Genomic DNA, 18,843 nt, shown 5'->3' on the forward strand with positions numbered 1-18,843 from the left:
ACGCAAGTAAAGAGGCTAGACAGGTCCCTACCCAGCATGAGAAAAAGTGTTTCCATGGGGAGATAAGCTAATACTTTCACAGGCATGTGACTGACTTTAAAGTCTTAGTCCTATTTTCAAAATGACTGAGCCCCCTCAGGGCTGGGGCTGGGCTGCCCAGCCATTTGTGTGCTTTGAATACATTTTATCTACTCACCTTAAAACAAAAACCTTGTAAAATGCTTCAGCTCCCAGAGTGCCAATAAATATTTGAGCAGCTTGAGTGCCTCTGGTTGTTTCTTTGTGATATATGGACAGGGGCAGAGGAACTGCAAGGGAACGCTCCTCAATTTTAACAACCACACACAAGTCTTCTCTACCTCCTTTTTTTCCCTGCGAGCAGGACTTAATGGACAGCTAGAGAGCCAACAGGACTTTAACACGGGACACCAAGGAAGTGGCTCTGTTTGGTTCTATTGCAACCTACCAAATCCCAGCCCTCAACTCTGTCGAAAGGAAGAAAAAGCATGGCAGAAGACCGAACATCTTTCACCCCTGGAAGGGAGAGCTCATCCTCAAGTCCTCTACAGGAATCACCCAGCAGAAAGGACTGGGAGGATAAGAGTGTACTGTAGAATAAAAAGAGGAAGCAGCCCAAGATCTGCCCCCAGTTTCAGAAACCATCCCTCTCGTCCCATCCTGCCCTCCGCGTTGCCAAGAGGCCAGAGCGCACACTCCTGTTTTCACCGTCTAGCCAGCGTGTGCATTATCCAGCTTGGCATCCCAGACTGTTACTAGTGCTCTCCCATTCTGCCTTAACAGCTCGGATACGTGCAGGGGGGTGGCAGCAACACAGAACGTCCCGGGGCTGCCATCATGGCACTTCCCTCTTAAGCAAGACTGGCAAACAAGGTGCATCCTTTGTGAGACAGCTGCTAGTTGGGGCAGAAACAAAGCAGGAGTGGTGCATGACAGAGCTCCAGCGCCCTTCTCACCACGTCCCCAGAGCCTCCTGTCCTCGTCCCCAGCCGTCCCCCAGGTAAGTACGCACCTCGCTCCGAATCTGAGCGATCGGAGGAAATGGTTGAGCCGATGCTGTCCATTCGTATTCGCTCTATCTCCTGAGACCCTTGTAGCTGCTCCAGTCGTCTCTTCAGGAATCTTTGTTCTCGTTCCAGGTTCTCGAGCTGGTGTTGGCTTCTCCTTTCGGCCTCTTCAAGTTTCTGACGTGATAAAATACAAAAGGAGATTACTGCTGGAATTCCTCTCTCCAAAGCACAGCCACGCACCCTGCTCTGGACCTTGTTCTGAAAGGATTTATGCTCTCAGACCACACCAGACCAGACTGCTTTGCTTTCACTACTAATAACCATGACTCTTCTCATCTTTATCAATTTACAACCCTGCCAAGGCCTGCAGATTTGTAGAAAGGGGAGCCCTGGGTGCGTTGGGGTGCATGCACGGCTATCTACAGTGCAGAAGATTTTTCACTCAAGCTTTTTCTGAATATACAATGCACACACCGCGTGCACCACTGAGTCTGTCCGCCAGGGGGACCTCAAGTCCCTTAATCAGACAGATTCAGCACTGGTAACGAGCCCAGACCACAAACACATTAACCCAGGGAGTTGTCCACGTTGCTTGCTTGGCACGATAAGTAACGCTAAGAAGCATTTTCCATACAATTTCTGATTTACATAACCTACTGCAGACTCCTTCAACCCGGGCTGGGAACTCCAGGGCAGCGGTCCTCGTGGCCAGCACATTGCTTAAGAAGGGAGTCATTTCAGGCTCAAGCCACCCCTGAAGCAGGGCTCCCTTCCTCAGCCATCCTGAGCTGTAACAAAGAACCTGGGCAGAGTCCTGATCTGTGCAAGCCAGACTTTTTTTTCCCCCTCTGTGCTAGAAGTGACCTCAGAGGAAACCGTACAAAGTCCCAACGGACTGAAAACCAGATGTCCAAACTGCCAACCCTGTGCTAGTCTAGGGCTCTACACTAACTTTCCAGCAGCGGGAACCATCCTGGTACCAGAAAAAGCGACATTTCCTCATCAAACAGCACTCACTCCATCGCACCAGACAGGTTTCGCCTTAAAGACCTGCCGCTGTCAGCCACTGATCACAACACAGGACGAGACCCCTGCTCTTGCAATCAGTCACTGCCGTAGAACAGTTCATTATAGACTCTCCCAGCAATCGGCATGGTAATAATGATGGATGATTAGCTGAGGGAGCGATGCATTTGGAAGACATTTGTCTCCGTGGGCTTGGATTTACCTCTGGGCGGGGAGCAACCGAGGGACGCGCCGTTGGAACCGGCCGAGACGAAAGGCATCTCGAGCAGGCGAGGCTTACCTTGATATGTGCTTTGGCTTTGTTCAGCAGCCCAAGCGTCGTGTGCCGGGTGCAGTCTGGTCCTAGTGGTATCAGAACTTTTAAGCGCTCTAAACACAGGCGGAGGTGAGCTCGCCTGCGGGGGGAGAGACAGGGGTTAGCGCAGCATGGCTACATGGGGACAGAGACTCACCCTCTTCCCTCCAGCTTCCCCAGACGCTTCCTTCTACGTGCATCCCCGTTTCCAGCGGGGTCCTGCAACAGCCTTGCACCGAGTCACTGAAACATTGATACTGCACGTGCCAGGTGCTCGGCAGCACCAGTTATTTCTTGCCCTCTGCTCTGATAATCTCTCTCAGCTGGACGCGCTCTAGGAAGGGGCAGTGCTCTGAGCAACCCCTTCAGTTCACCGCTCGAATGGGCAGAGCCCTAGATCAAAGTGCCTGCAAGTGTCCAATGCCAAGGTGGCAAGGATCTTTGGGTAAATCCAGTATCTTTTATTAGACCAACTCAAATAGTTGGAAAAATTCTTCTTTGCAAGCATTTGGGTACAAACACCCTTCACCAGGCTGAGGAAGCATCTGCACTTGGTCTGTGCCCTCCCTTTGGCACACTAGCAGTTAGGGAAAAGCCAGTGTTGTAATACGTGTGGATCGCTACAGCACGTTTGCTCCCCATCTCTCGTTTTTTTCTAGCCAGATCAGAAAGCCTAATGGACAGCAGCGAGACCGTCAGCCCAATGTGGGTGTCAGACGTCAGTCCCGCTAATGGGGCTGTGCCCACACCACTCACGATCTCCAAGTGCCCAATAAAGGCAGGACTGTGTTTTCTTATCCCTCCACTTGAGATCTGCCTGTTGGTGCAAGTTTTCTAAGTAGGAGCAACACAGCCCTGGACCCTCTGCCTAGCTGTTCCTACCTTCGCAAAAACCCTCCCAGTGAGAGCTCCCTGGCGATTCAGCATCACTGGGTCCACTGCACTCCAGACTATCACTGCATAACACCACTGCGCTGCTTACCGTCGTCTGAAACAAAGCGAACGATCCAGACAGAGATCCCCAAGCATCCACCCTGCGCCCCCACCCCCAACCTCTGTAGCCTGCATTCGAGAGTCAGGAGATTTCTGGAAAACAATAAAAGTATTTTTTTTCCAGCCCCTCCATTAATGATTTATGACTGAACTTGCAATCCTGAATCAATAACACAATGACATCAGCCGATCCGCTCACACTCAAGTTATTCCAGCCTTGAAAGCCCACCCTGGCCCTGTTCACATGCACAAAGAGACTGGCTATGGTCAATCTGGCTGAATGCAAGGAGGGGAGGGGGGCGGAAATTAGTTGGATGGTTCATTTCCATTTTGTAGCCGAGATTCACTATTGTGCGGGGGCTGAAAGGGGTGGGGGAGAGGGACTGGTAATCACGCAATTATGTCGGTGACAGGCAAGGATGATTAAGGGGGGAAGGGTCAGGGGTTCTGCTGATGAACTGTCAGGGGAGAAGCGGCACCCACCAGCAGCGCTGGGGTCGGCAGGGTCTCCGTAACGAAGCCTCTTACAAGCGGCCCATCACTCGGCGGCGCGCACTGCCTCGGGGCTAAGCCTTGGCAAGCAGGGCTGCTGCGGGGGGACCTGCGCGTTTCAGCCAACGTTCAGAAACGGCGTTTTGAAAGAAGTCAAAACCATCTCAACTGATGAGCGCGCACGTCTCACCCCCTCAGCTGTTTCCCAGGCTGAGATCCGCCGACATTTAACCCACGCTGTTGATGAGGGGCTTTTGCTCCTTTGGAAGCCAGCCGCATAGACCACTGTTTCACGCAGGTCAACAGCTCCCCGGGCCTGCCTGGCAACGGGCACTGGACCAGTACGTCGTGGGGATGCCCACACCAGGCTCCCAGTCGGGAGCTAGGCTGTGGTTCGATTCACCACTCAGGAGTCTGGGCAGTGACCTGCAAGGTGGTCACTTGGGAGGAGGGCTGCTGGACTGGGCTCCTCGGGAGCTTCCCAGCATTTCTGCTGCCCCTTGCAGCCAGGTCAGCTCAGAGCAGAGGGTTCTCGCCGTGTCCCCAGGAAGGTTTCCTGGTCAGCGCTCTGGCTGGGGACTCTGAAGAGACCAAAAAATAAATAAATAAATATATATATATATATATATATATATATATATATATATATATATATTATATCAATCCTCTGCCCTGCCGCAGACATCCAGCGTGGGCTGGGGCAGGCCCTGGAGCTTTGTCCCCACCGCAGCATCAGCTCACGCCAGCTTTGCTCGAACGCTGCAAGCCAGCAGAGTGGCAGCATTTGCAGCACAGCACGGTCGTGTCCTCACTGGAGCACCCACTCGAGCATCAGCCCCTGCCCCATGCTGGGCCAGCTTGAGATTCACTCCCTGTTCTCCCAGGCCCGAGGACTTCTGGCGCAGGCCGTGCTAGAACCAGACCGCCAGCAGCGAAGACGAGCCGGAGTCTCAAGGCCTGTCCCACTGGGACAGTGACATTTCCTGTCTGTTATGCAAGGACAAGGTCCTGCTTCACCTAATAAGTGCTCAAGAGCAATCCTACCCCGCCCTGCCCAGGTCCCTGAAGAACCGCTAAACATACCCACTTGCACAGCGTGCCAGCTTCCCAGCCTCAAGACCAAGTCACCCCGCACAGCGAGGAGCAGCAGAATCACACTTGGGTGCCTAATAGGATCTAGCTCTAAGCTCAGGCCGATTTGTACATACAGCCCCTAGCGCAATGCAGCCCGCATCTCAGCTTGGGGGCTTTAGGACATATTACCATACAAAAATGCAACAGCAACAAATGACAGCGACTTCCAGGCCCATTTGCAAGAGAAAGCAGAGGCTATCCCTTAAGACTCGCAGCAGAGGATGGCTCTGGATGAGTCATGGAGGCGAAGCCTGTTTCCAGCATAGTCCACACCAGGCCCTAGGCATCCTCCTTTACCATCCAGGCTTGGGGGAAGACCACATTTTTACTGCTAGTACAGCCATGGGAAGACGCTGTGAATACGAGCTAGCGTTTTGGCTAGGTCAGGAGGAAGTGTAGACAACCTCTCCCAACATGAGCCAGGTAATGACCACGGTGTCAGAGACCCCTGCTCCTCCCAAACTTGGAAAGACCGTGTTTTGATCTGCCTTTTCAATGGCCATCGTAGATCTGCCCTCTCTGCAGCGAATCAGGCAAAAGATCGCCCAGAGCCGTCAGCAGAGGAAGAGCCAGGTCACGATGCTGAGCAGCGTAACAAAGCCACAGCCACCGCAATGCCAGCCTCGGCTTGTGGGACACCGTGCAGCAGCTCCGGTCACCGGAGACCCCGCCGAGGGCCCCATCACCGACGCAGGAGTAGGCACACGCTTTTGGATGGGATGATCTCTGGCCTCACTGGCAGACAGGTTTTGTACCAGCATAATCCACCCTGCTTCGTTTCAACTGCAACCGTCATCCCAGTGCAGCTCCCTGCGTAGATGCACGTATACTGGCGATTGTGCCAGCATGGTTTAATCCCTGCCCCACAGGCACACTTGTTTGGCCAACCCCCCTCCCCAGCATAGCCGTGTCCCCACTGCAGGGGTTGTACCTCTTCGCCTACACTAGTAACAGAAAAGCAGCAACATTTTTGTGCATAGATGAGGGCAAATCCCCACCAGCCCATCCTTCCCTCCAGTGGTGTCTGAGAGGTATCCATTTCTCCTTCTTTCCCAGCCCCACTCCTGCTTTTAGCTCCCGAATGGTGTTGTAACCGCTCCAGTTTCCGGGGGGGGTATAGCTGAGCTGTTCACTAATGCTTATTAAGCCCAAAAATGTCAAGGGGGCCACAAAACGGTGACAGATGACTAAATATCACTCAAAGCCATGGTTATTAATGCACAGTGCTGCAGGAGCAGGTCAGCAAAGCTCAACTACCTGGTCAACGGGAGGCTGCAGGGTCACCGATGCATCCCTATCACTGCAGGTCCTTTTACTCAGTGCTTCACGGCAAGGTGACAACTCTTACACTCGAGAAACATCCCAGCCCTGGGCAGGCAGCAAACAGGAGCCAGCTGGGTTTGCATGCATGTCACTGAGCTCAGTTTGCATCTGGAGACCCAGCTCTAAGCAGACAGTTTACCAAGTGGAGAATCAACCGAGATCAAGACCAAAGGGTCGCCTTTCCTCCTTGTGCTGATCCCTAGGGAAGGAGGAGAATCAGACTCTGGAGGATCCCAGCGCTGGATGTGGGCTGAGCCTGTGTTACTCGCTGGAGGGCAGGTAGACTTGGGGGAGTGGGGATCTTCCTTGATGAAGACGTTTTCCAGGAGGCAGGCTGGCTCAGCCCCCTCCTTCCTCTGCTAACGGGTCCATCGAGGCTTTGACTGCGCGTGGGCATGGATACTCGGCGTGGTGGAGGCAGGGATTTCTCTGCTGCTCCTCTCGCAGCCAGCCTTCTCCCACTTCTTTCCACCTACGCCCGGGAAGAGGATGAGGTGCAGGTGCTTGTGCGACGCAGGCATGGCAGGATGGTGGTCTGGATCCGTCCGCTTCGTGACAACCCTGCCCAGATCTCTAGGGACCAGGGGCCACGTGCTTGGAGGATCGAAAGGAGATGCATCCCAGCTCCCACATGCTCCTTTGTTCAATCTGCAAAGAGCTGGGGGTGCACTCCCACTTTTGGCAGGCTGGAGCCCTTGGTCTGGGCTAACTGGGGCCACCGGCAAAAACTAACATGACTAGCTACCTCCCCCAGCACAGGGAACTTGGTCTTGTTTTTTCCCCAAAATGTCGGGCAAAAATTAGCCTTGGCCTGAGCCCAGGGATCACAGCACCCTTGTGCCCTTGCCTTCAAACATGCCTCCGCTGCGCCCTGCCTGCTGCACTCCTTCGGCAAGCGACTGCTCCTCCTGATGGCAGCCGGCCCAGGGACATGGGGGCCCGCGAGTGTTGGGATCCAGGCCACGGACCTTCCACCTGCGACGCCGTGCACAGCGATGAGGAATCCAGCGTCCCCGAGCTCACCGGGGTGGAGGAGATACTTCTGGGTACGGGGCAGGTGAAGTGAGGCAAGGCAGCATCCCGAGCCTCTGCATAAGTAACAGTAGGAGTAACGATCGCAGGGAGAGGGGGACGGTCACACGGGGCCACGGCAGCCCCCGGCGAGCGCCTGCCGCGGCCGTCTCACCGCGTGCTCTCCCGATGACATCACTGCCTCCGGTTACATAAGGCTCCGGGAGGATCCTCTATCCGCGTGCGCTTGCTGCAGAGCTCAGTGCCGTGCTGCACCGTACGCAGGCAAGTGCTGCCGGGGAAACAGACGGCTGATGTCTGTTCGCTCCCCCTCCCAAGCTGCACCGCAGGGGAAAGTCTGGGCCTATCCGAGACACGCAGGCGGCGCTCCGAGAGCCGTCCCTGGCCTCCCCGAGTCAGACCTCTCTGCCCCAGCCCCAGCTCTTCCCCACATGATGGGCTCCAGGTCTACAGGGGCCACCACCCTGCCTTCGGAGGGACAGCTGGTGACGGCGAGGAGGAGGCGTCCTTTGTTTGCAGGATCCACCTCGCATGGACCAGCTAGCCCCATGCTAAGGCAGGTCCCAAGGGGGCAGGCACTGGTTGTGCTGCTTGGGACAAGGTCATCTGCTCAGCCCTCCTACGGCCTGGACGCTGAAGGCGTTAAGGAGACCAGGACAGCCACACGTCCCCAAACTCCTAGCCAGCTGTCTGGAAAATCGCCCCAAAGGCTGTGGTAGCTGGCGCTGCAGAAATCCCAGGACGCACTTCCGCACCTGGCTGCTCCCCCCAGGTTTGCTGAGCTGGTGCAGAGGGGACTGGCCCAGGCAGACGCCGCTCTGCGGTGGGCCTGTGGAGCCAGGCCACACCAACCCCGGCTCAAATCAGTGGAAGGCCTCTCCCCTAGAACTGGATCGGCCCCTTATTCAAGATGCCCCCTTGGGCCCTGCAGCATCTCCAAATGCACGAATTGTTCAAGGCCCGCGATGAACAGGGACGAGAGGAACCAATCTCGCTACGCAGAGCGCTCGACCCCGTGCTTAGCTGTCCGCGGTCTCGCCGGAGCCCAGCCCCACGCATGCTGAGCGCCGCGGAGGAGCCGAGGGAACGAGCCACAGCTGAAACCCCAGGGATTCCCGGGTCTCCTTCAGCCGAGGTGCGACGGGCGCAAGGGCTTCACCTCTGCACTGCTGAGCTGATGTTTCTCCGAAGAATCAGAAACAAGGGTGTCAGTCCCCCGATATTCCCGTCCTACCCCTGTCCCAACTCGGCAACACGCAGCCGCCAAATCAGGGGCTGCATCCTTAAAAATACCGCCGCTCCCACAGCCCTTGCCTGGGGGTCAGAACAAACTGAACCCTGAAATCAGAAACCGGCAACTTTGTTTGGATGTCCGAGTTAATAGCTGGCTTAAAAAATTCAGGAGGGATCATTGTTAAAAGAAAACAATTCCTGGAGAAATGCTAGCGACCCTGCATCAATAATTCATGGCGAGAGAAGGATTTCGGGGCTAAGTAACGAGAAGCATATGCATAAGCTGTGGGGGAGAGGGGGGAAAGCAGGGCTTCCTTCTCCAAACAATTCACAGGTCAGCGGCTCGCTTCTCTTTTACAGCCGTCATATGACTCGATGTTTTTCTCCGCTCTCGTCTCTACGCTCGCCTCCCTCCCAAGTAGCCCGCCCCGCATTGGCCGGCGCTGCGTCGGCGCTCCTCTCCATTGGATGCTTCGCCCTTTGGCGAAGGGAGGAAGAAATCCAAGATTTTGCCAAGGAGCTAAATCAGGAACCGAAAGCCGGGGAAGTGCTGGGGACGGAGTCTGGATTTTCTTTGCTGCAGAGCATTATGTAATCGCTCCGAGCCCTTGAGCCGTGGCCTGGCAAGGATGCCGTGGCACGCGGCCAGCTTTCGATAACTCCTCGCACACACAATTGCACACGACAGCAGGTGGCATGTCACTCCCCCCCCCCCCCCCCCAGCTGATCTGGGCTTGCAACAGGGACATACCGGGGCAAAAGCACATCTAACAAGAGCATCTCTGCCGTACGCTTCTAGGTCATTACAACCAAAAGGAAAGAATAATTCAGATGGATTTTGTTTTCATCAGTCCCTCTGGCTGTTTAGGGTGTTTTACATTGAAGACTGACCGGCTTCCTCTACTTCACTTTTGTTTCCAGTCACTTTGGTCTGGATGCTCGAGTCACACCGGGTGGGGGGGGAATCTTTTGAACTAAAAGTTTCCTCAAACCACATTACTTCTCTAAAAACAGCAACAAGCCCTAAAGTCTGAGCTTAAACAGATGATGAGGTTGAGGTTGGTCCTGCTTCGAGCAGGGGGTTGGACTAGATGCGACCTCCTAAGGTCCCTCCCAACCCTCATTGCCTACCAAACGGATGAAATTTCTACTTCCAGTCAAAACGAGCTGAAATATTCAGCCTGGTTTTAACTAGACCTGTTTGCGTGCACACAGGAACAGAGCCGGCCATCTATGACGACAGCTCCAGCAGACCAGGGACAGGTGAAAAGCTAAGCGCTAAAGAAGAGGTTTGTGACTGAAGGGGAAAAAACAAAACCCATCCGACCTTGCAACTCGCTGAAGTTATGCAAATCAGCACAGCTTTCCCTGCAACATGAACCACAACACAGAGATCTGGGCCTGTACCGCCCAGCACAATATGGCCCCGAGCGGGATTAGGCCCCGGAGGTGGTACTGAAACGCAGGCAGTGACAACAATGCATCCGTGCACTTTGGAAACAACATCCAGGCTATCTATTGTTAGCCTTATAAAGGATTATTCTATAGACCACTGCCACCCACATGATAAAAGCTATCAATACAATGGGCCAGTCTGATGGTTGTTTCTTTTCCTCAACAAAACAGCTGAGACAGATTTTGAAAACTGCCCAATACAGAGAAAATCTATAAATAATAAAAAAGACTGGTTTCCCCCAGGAAAAAGGGAAGGCACAGAGAGAGCACCCAATGCAACCCTCACCCCAAAAGAAAAGACTCAAACCTGGGGGGCCGATTCAGCTGCAGGAGCGTACCCGAGTCGCCCACAGATCCAACAAGCCCCCGGGCAGGGTCAGCGCTGGATGAAAGCATGTCAAATCGAGCAGCTTCTCCAAGCACTTGGGTTTTGTACCAATGTGCCTAAGTTTGTTAACAGGTGTTGGGGGCGCTTTGTGGGTCATGATGCTCAGGGACATGCTCTGTCCTCATCTGGGCTGGATGTCCAAGGCTGCCTCAAGCCTGGCACAATCTGCACGTCACACAAGTCGAGAATAACAGACCACTACGGATTCTGTTAATCGTAGACAGACCAAAATCAGATACACCAGTTATCCACACAGACAGACGCGTGCAGAACCCCGCTCCGGTGGCAGGCTTCATGGCCAACCAGTGCACAGGTTGGGGTAGTGGACATGGGCCACCTTCCTAAAGCATGGTCCAGCCAATGCTCTTCGTTTCCAACCACACTTCTGTCTGGGACAAAGCTGCTCTGGTCAGATGGACCATAGCTGTCCAGCGTGCAGGAGAACCAGCCCGTATTCACAGCTCTGCCACTGACCTGCCGAGTAACCTTGAGCCAGTCACCTTGCTTCCCTGCACTTTTCCTTCCACCCTGGCACCTGTTCCGTCTCTTGCACAGAAACCACTTTGAGGGAGGGTCTGTCTCTTCCCTGCAGGGGCTTCGTAGAGCCAGCCAGCTCCTATTATAACTCCACCGTATGGTCAACCCCAAGCTTTCAAAAAATTCAATGGTAAGCTAAAAATATCATGACTGGCTTAAAAATCATGAGACTGTCCCAAAATAATCCAGTTGGGATGGTTTTGATTTGCCCTTTGAATGCTAAGCTTTTAGATCACACGCAATTCCTATTTTCAGGCTTTTTTTCTAGTCAAGAAGAAAACTCATTTCATATTTTAAAATAAAAAACAGAGCTTGTCACCTTATGATCCTGACAGCAAGGGTTTAGTGACACACAGGGGGAAAAAAAAATCATGGGACTCATAATAAAATAATACGACTATAAGGCGGCACACCAGCGATGCGATGCAAGGAGTGTTACTGAGTCCCAGATCCCACGTCATGTTGAAAAACATAACAAGGTAATTGAGTCTTTTCTCACCTGTTGGACTTCTCTTCAACAGGTGAGAGGCAACGCACACTGTTAAACTTTGGCTCATCTGCTACAAAATCCTAATGAAAAAGGGGCCTAGCAAAGAGTCGGTGAAGCGCTCAGTGCCCGTGGGCGCCTGGGACTCGGATTAATCAAGCCTGTGACATCTTTAAACCCATTTGTGTTTACATTCAGTTCTTGTACCAAATCCTCAGTGCTGGTTTATTAATTTGCTCCAAAACAGAGATACATTTTCCTCCTCTCTTTGCAAACAATGGGATTTGAGAGGCTGGCAAGAGACAGGACGTTGCAGTGGATGCACCGAAGCGGCGTCCATGAGCCATTCAAACTTATTCTTTTCCCCAAAAGTCATACATGGCGGGGATGGGGACAATTACTACTTATCTTGGCCACAAGATTTTAAATTCGTGATTAGAATTATATGAACTGCACTTTAATCTACTGGAGAGCAATACACGGCTTTATAAGCAAAACTCCTTGTAGGTTCAGCTGCTTGTTGCACTAGGCAGAAATCAGACCTCATTCTGACTTAGAAACAAGGCCTGCTCCTTGGTGCTGGGGTTACCTCTCAGTAGCACCCGCGCGCAATACTTCAGCACTACAGTGAAATGTAGCTGGAGGGCTGGGGCCATGATACAGACCCAGTCATGTATTTAGCTGCTTGCCTGGAAGATAGTAGAGAGGTCTTTATTCTTAAAAACCAAAGCCATGTGGCAAACACCAGCCTTAAAAAACCCCACAACATGGAGCCTAGCCATGCTCATTACAAAAGCCAGATTAGCTTAACAGAACTCTGCCTTTAAAGTTAAAAATAGAGACCTGCTCTTTAAATAGCTGAGACTGCGGCTTGTGCCCTCACTCTTGCTAATCCCATTATACTCACACTCCTGGATGCAAGGTGCGGCGTTTGCTGCAAAACAGGGCAAACTCTCGCCCGCTGCAGGAATTTGCCTCCGTGGCACCAGCTGACCCCACAGAGCATCTGCGGGACAGGTTGCAAGCCTGCCAGGGATGATCTCAGCTAGCCCAAGGTGTGCGTGGGAGCACATGTGCCCGTCACGTAGGGGCACTCAGCTTTGTGGCTTGACTTAGGTCACGGGTGACAGCAGTAAGATGTTTAGAAGCAGCTAGAGGATGCCCTGTACCCAACTGGAGATCCCCGAAAGGGCCTCACTTTCAAGCTGTGGAAAGACAGTCCTCTCTTTTAAAAAAAAAAAAAATTAAAAAATTTTTTAAAAAACAGCAAGGCTCCTGTAAAGTGCCTCCAATTTGACCTCCCCAAAGCCACCAGGAAGGGTTTCCTAAAGTGTTGGCTAAGGATCCGTGGGGTGCGGCTTGTGGATCAACACTGGGAAGAGACCAGATTGGAGGAGTCAAGGCCCGGAAGAGCTGGTGGTTGCACACTACAACGGAGACCTCAGCGATCTGTACAGATCCACGAGCACCACCTCCCTGCCGTGCAGGCGCATCAAGGCAGTGCTCCCAGAGCATACTTTACCAGACTTAAGAGACCCCCAAAGCTATACGGTCTTCTACAAAACTCCCGAGTGGACAGAACTGTTCACACGGTCGCATGAGGAACAACTACTTTTCTTCAGGAAGGTGCCTAACTGGGTAATATAAAGTACAGGCACAATATTTCTAAATCAAAAGTTTAAATAAAAACTTAGAACGTGAGGGACCTGGTTTTAGTGCCTACAAACGCAAAAGGTGCGTGTGCACACACGCCAGAGAAAAATAGGTCAACTCATGACTCCTGGTGAAGCAGGAAAGGAAGGTGCCAGCCAATTACTTGGGACAATCCATTTACTATTTTCAAGATTACAAGCAAGGATTATGTAGAGTATGAAAATGATAACCTGATTTTGTACTAGAAGCACATCTTTGTCTTGTATTCACACATGCATGAAAAAACAGGGCTGTGCAAATATTTAAATGACAAAGCTAATCCATGATTACTAAAGCGAAGATGTTTTTAATGTTGATTAATGCAAGAGTGAGGGATTCACCCCACGTGCCTCTTAGAAACCATATTCAATTGCCCTCTGCTAATGGAAGAAAAATCACAATTCTTTAATCAAAATAACTCCCAAAATGTGGGAGTTAGGAACATTTGCTTACACCAGACGTTTTATACCAGGAGGAAAACATGCATTCTTCATTTAATACCACTTCACACTGTCAGAAATATTTAGGCCGTCATCAAATATCTACTGTACCTCTCAGATACAGCGGGCATACATCTGGAACAGTAGAAGCAGTGCATGTAATTTTACCTTGTATCCACAAGCCATTTCAGAAGTGGGGGGAAAAAAAGTTACACCTAAGAAAAATGCACAATACAGAAATATCTAGCTAAAAAAAAAAAAAAAGAACAAGACACAGCATTCTCCTTCGGCAGATGAGAATTACAGAGAAACCCCAAATGCATTTTTTTCTAGTGACCATGGACCTTTTACACATGACTTACATTTATTAAATCATCATCACATGGTATTTCCAGTATCTGACCATTCCTGCCAGTAGCTGCCACGTTCAGTACTAATGTCATTTACTGTCCAGGTGACACGTTAGGGGAGGAGGAAAACGGCTGTGCTCATGACCCCCTGCAGAAATTTGGATGGGGAGGATGCAGGAGCAGGTGCAGAAAGGCACCGATCTGGTACTCTGGACGTGGGGCAAGAGCAGTTTTACAGGCTGTTGGCAACTTCTTGGGGATACAAATCCCATCGATTCAAACCAAAGCAGCGGAGCGCCCATTCCTTTGATACTTGCCTTGCTCCGAGAAAGGCCAGGTGGACAAAAGGCCTGCAGCAAGACACAATACTGTCCACTTGGAAATCATTTTTTGTGGCAAAAGGGTGAACGTGGAAATGAAAATCTGGCAAATTCCAAGGTCCTGCCCATATGATGCAGAGAATTGCTTTATTAAGTGGTTGCTACTACTGACCCAAACCTTGCTCCCCTGTACAAGGGTCACTACCGCCTCTTGCCGCGAGTGGAGGGCATGGTTTTAACTGCTGAAGACGGAAGACAGCTGCAGCCTGGTCAGCTATCAGTGTGGGAGGATTAGCTGCCACATGCTGCCTCACTCAGCATCCAGCCAGCAATGCAAGGGTCAGGATGCCACCTGGGAACAGATGGGGGAAAACTGCAGTTTGTTTTGGAAAAAAAGGAGCTGGAACATCCAGTCCTTGTGTTCATTTCCATTTGTTTAGTATCAAATGCTAGGGAAGAACTGAAAAGACATAGCCACACATGCTACAATTACAAAACAGTCTTCAGAGAGGTTGCCTAATCTCTCTTTCTGTCCTACAGACACCAACAAACTCCCTTCCTCCCCCCAAACACGCCAAAGCCCAAGGTACTCGTCTTCCTTGCTCAGACAAAGCTGCTAGTACTTTGTTAATTCATAACAGTTCAGTGCCCCTGTGGGACACAGCACTCGTTTGAGCCTTAACCACACCTGTAATTATTTAAATACATACTAACTGAAAAATTCTCACTGAAAATCATTAGCTAAGAAATGGCTTTTAATTCAGCTTAACACTGGGAATATCGTCCTGAACATACCTATAAGCAGCCTGGATTGTACAGGTTCACAAATGCTCCTAGTAAGAAGTTTGCAAAATTTTACCATGTTTTAAGGATGCATGAATTCTCCTTCCAAAGGACATTCAACCGGCTCCAAGGACAGGGAGGGAGACTAGCAGGCAGGATGGAGGACTGGGACAAAGGAGAATTCATTCCCCAACTCTGCCCCAGACGGCTTGCCCTTGCAGGTCATTCAACTGCACGTGCCCAGTTCCCCCACCTGTAACACTACAACTCGAACATACAGTGCCGTGGCACTAAACCCACGGATGTTTTTCAAGTGTTCATATGATCTGGGGCTGGTGCTCGCATACGAAGTTCCTAGATAAAGAGGGGGCACGGCTCGAAATGTGAATTCATTCAGTATTCACCTCTGGTCAATAACCAGAGCATGGGATCAGCACGAGTCTTAAAAATACCCGAGTTCACAAACCGCACCCAGAGGCGAAGGTATCAGCATGGAAAGACCTTTGTGCAACCCCTACTCAAAGGAACTCGCGCTAAAGTTCATGGAGGAGCACAAGACCGCGCCAGTTTTGCTGACCCAGCAACCAGCACTGTTTACAGAGCTCAGCTTCTTTCCGCAATTGGCCCTGCCTCAGAACTGCAAACTCCCAATCTCCAAAGATGAGTCACCCGCCCCCTGAAACATCAGATCAGCTTAAAAGATTTTTTTTTTTTAAATTAGAAGTGCTTCGCTCTTATGTTTCCCCCCTTCTGATCTTTGAATTCTGACACGATTGGCAAGCCAACTTTTTCAGGCTACCTCTGAAACCAAGAGTGGGAAACTTAACACCACTTCATTATTGTTATTTTGAGTAAAAGTTTTGATTCTCACTTAAATGCACACACTTGGGGGTAGGAGCGCAAAACAAAAACATACCACCACCTGATGTGTAATCAAACCTCGAGGCTGGCAACACCACATTTTTTCCATTTTAAATTCCTGAATTGTATCTCTTTTTAATGCACTTTCTTTTTTTTTTTTTTTCTTCAAGTGATAGTTTAAAAATTCCTCCTCATTTGGCTGCCTGAAGGGGTTTGGACCCCGAGTTGAAGGATTTATGCTTCTGCTATGTTCTCAGAAAGCCTGCTGCTCTTTACAGCCCTGCTTGGTCTCTTCCCCCTCCCCAAGGCCCACTGCATTAAGCACTCTCACAGATCACTGGGAAGCTTGCCATCCAAAGAAACCCCAAGTTGTGTGCATGATCCCAGAGGGCCTTATCCAGGCTTTGTTAAATTATGCTGCAACCAGTAAGGGTTCCCGAACCTTTCCCCCTGCAATCTCTTCATCAAAATGCATTTCCATATGTGCTTGATCCAGCAAACATCATGTAAGCTACTTTGGCAAGCCAAGAACAGTTTAGCAGAGGTCACGCCGTGCGCACGTTTCCTAAGAGGGTCGTATTACCTCGAATATCCAACAGGGACAAGCTGTTCTCTTGATCTGGTTTCCTACTTCTCCTGGCATCGATGGAGCAGAGTTGTTTCTGGGGGAGCAGGAAGAACGGGCAGGGGGAGGGCCGGCGGAGAGGTTCGAACCGTCTGCGTGTACCCTCGAGAAATGTTTTCGGTAGCTGAAAGGACACACGTTCTCATTCCTACGCATCCGAACATGCTCCACATTCAGGTCCTTCCTCCTAACGCAACGATGACGCCCGGGAAGCCGCTGTGTCCCAGCAACTGCAGTGCCGAGACAGTCTCTTACTGAACAGTGGCACACACAGTCCAGTTTCATCTTTAGCCCCTCATTCTCTCCGTCTAGGGCCCAACAGAAAGAAGATGAGCATTTGCCACTCTGCAGCTACAAGTGGTCATAATGGGCTCCTATATACACGCAGGGATCCCACTGCAACACAATGGAAATCAAGCACGCCGGAGCAGACTCGATTAACCGAGTTTGCTGGAGCACGAAAACCGATGCGCTCCGGCAGGCTTCTGCGTCACGTGTAGCAGTGTTGCTGCGCAGCTCCGTGCTAACAAAATGGCGGTGGGGCGCTTTGAAATAAAACACGTTCGATGAGCTCTAGTTCAAAGCACCCCGCTGCCATTTTTCAGCATGGGGACATGGGGCAACGCTAACACACGTGATGTGAGGGAGCTTTTGATTAGCATGGCCCACTAATTAAAGCGCCCAGTGCTGTGTCCCACAGCATATGCAAAAATGCCCCATGATGGTTAGGAGTACTGAGGGGTGGCTAGATGGACCTTTGAGGCCTTGTTCTGAATCCAGGATTTTTTTGTCTGCAAAAAGACAGTCTCCAACCAAAATCTGACTCTGGGGACCAGCCTTTTAGCAGGTGTGCCACAGATTAGCCTTGCACCCTCCCTGGGTAGCACTCTGATCCCTGTCCCCTGCCTTACCTGCAGCTCTGCTTTCTGTTCTCTGCCCAGCCTGCCGTTCTGTTTTCTGCTTCCTGATGCTGCACTGCCTGTCCCCTCCCTGATCTGCCACAAGCCACACAAGTTGCCCATGCTACTTGTGGCACACATGCTGTGGGTTAGCCACCCCCAATCTAAATGAACATAGGCAAACTACAGACTGGTCATCAGGAGGGTAGTAAAACACTGGAACAGGCTACCCAGAAAGGTTGTGAACTCTCTTTTCGTGCAAGTTAAGACCTGGCTAGACAAAACCTTGGCTGGGGTCATCTAGTTGGGGCTGGTCCTGCTTTGGGACCAGATGACTTGCTGAGGTCCCTTCCAACCCTACTTTTCTATGATGAAGCTCATGGGGAAAGGGCAGAACACATAAGTGAAGTGAGCAATGGGAGGGTTTGAAAACATCACAACAGTCTCAGGTTTGTTCACTGACAAGAAGCGGTTTGGCTGGGAGCAAGTTAGCTCACCAGAAGCCTAAAGGAAGAGCGAGGAGACATAGGGGAGGGGTCCTGGCACAAGCACTTCTGCCACCCTCGCTTGCCCTAGTCTGGTCCCCCTCAGAACCGACATGCCCCCCTGCTTACGCTGATGGCATCTCCTGTCAAACCTTCTCTCCCGCACTCCCTGTCCCCGATGACTCGAAGCTCTCTGGGACAGGAATCGTGCCCCCTGGGAAGGCCCAGTCAGAAGCAGAGCGCTATATAAGGAGGAAAAAAAACAAAACACATCGGTGGGATTTTCAGGAATGCCCGAGCGACTTGGATGCTTTGAAAATCCTACCCAGAATACAACTGGAGGTCAGCACACGCAGGCAGGCAGCAGGGTACACTTGAGGCTCCACGTCAACTGTTTACTGCTGATCACGATAAAAGGAACAGACTTCTTATCACACAACGTGTGCTAACCTGGAGATACCACGCGCAGTGCTCATTTCTAGGAAGGCAGTCCCGGATTCTGAGCTTACCTACTGACAAAACTCATCAGAAGCATGCTTTTTCAAGGTACATCTGTCAATGCATCAGTGCTCTTACATCCTCCATTCAGTCCCTTTGTCAGGTGCGGGAGGTCACGGCACTGCATTACACAGGGTCAGCAACGAGGTACCGTAAAACATCACCTACACGTGCATGCTAGAGCTAGTGTCTCAGTTTTCCCTACTTACAAGAGTCTCTTCTCCAAGTGCTCAAGTCTCCATTTCCACTCCCATGCAGAGTAACAGCAACTTCATCATCTGCTGGCTACAAGGGCCTTTTTTTAAATAAATCATGCTGTTTTATGTATTTTCTTCCAAACATGAATAATTAACAGGAGAAATGCATTCTTCCTGCACAGAAGGGACATGATCTTCAGGCAGCCAACGCTTTATTGCTAAGGTCTCTATACACAGCTCAGAGGGCTGGGATTACCTGTTTCATGACAG

At 51.2% G+C, this 18,843-nt stretch overlaps 1 protein-coding gene across 3 annotated transcripts in view; it reads right to left on the reverse strand.

The window, feature by feature from the left end:
* MXI1 (MAX interactor 1, dimerization protein) overlaps positions 1-18,843 on the reverse strand; it is an 86,584-nt gene that overhangs the window by 10,355 nt on the left and 57,386 nt on the right. For all 3 annotated transcript variants that reach the window (XM_090056645.1, XM_090056644.1, XM_090056646.1), the window contains 2 exons: positions 2,335-2,449; positions 1,031-1,202 (listed from right to left, as the gene is read on the reverse strand). In XM_090056645.1, coding sequence (XP_089912771.1) covers positions 1,031-1,202; positions 2,335-2,449 — 287 coding nt within the window. The remainder of the gene's footprint in view (positions 1-1,030; positions 1,203-2,334; positions 2,450-18,843) is intronic.

The sequence above is a fragment of the Crocodylus siamensis genome, chromosome 7 (assembly GCF_052110815.1).
Source record: "Crocodylus siamensis isolate JL-2025a chromosome 7, ASM5211081v1, whole genome shotgun sequence".
Classification (NCBI taxonomy): Eukaryota; Metazoa; Chordata; order Crocodylia; family Crocodylidae; genus Crocodylus; species Crocodylus siamensis.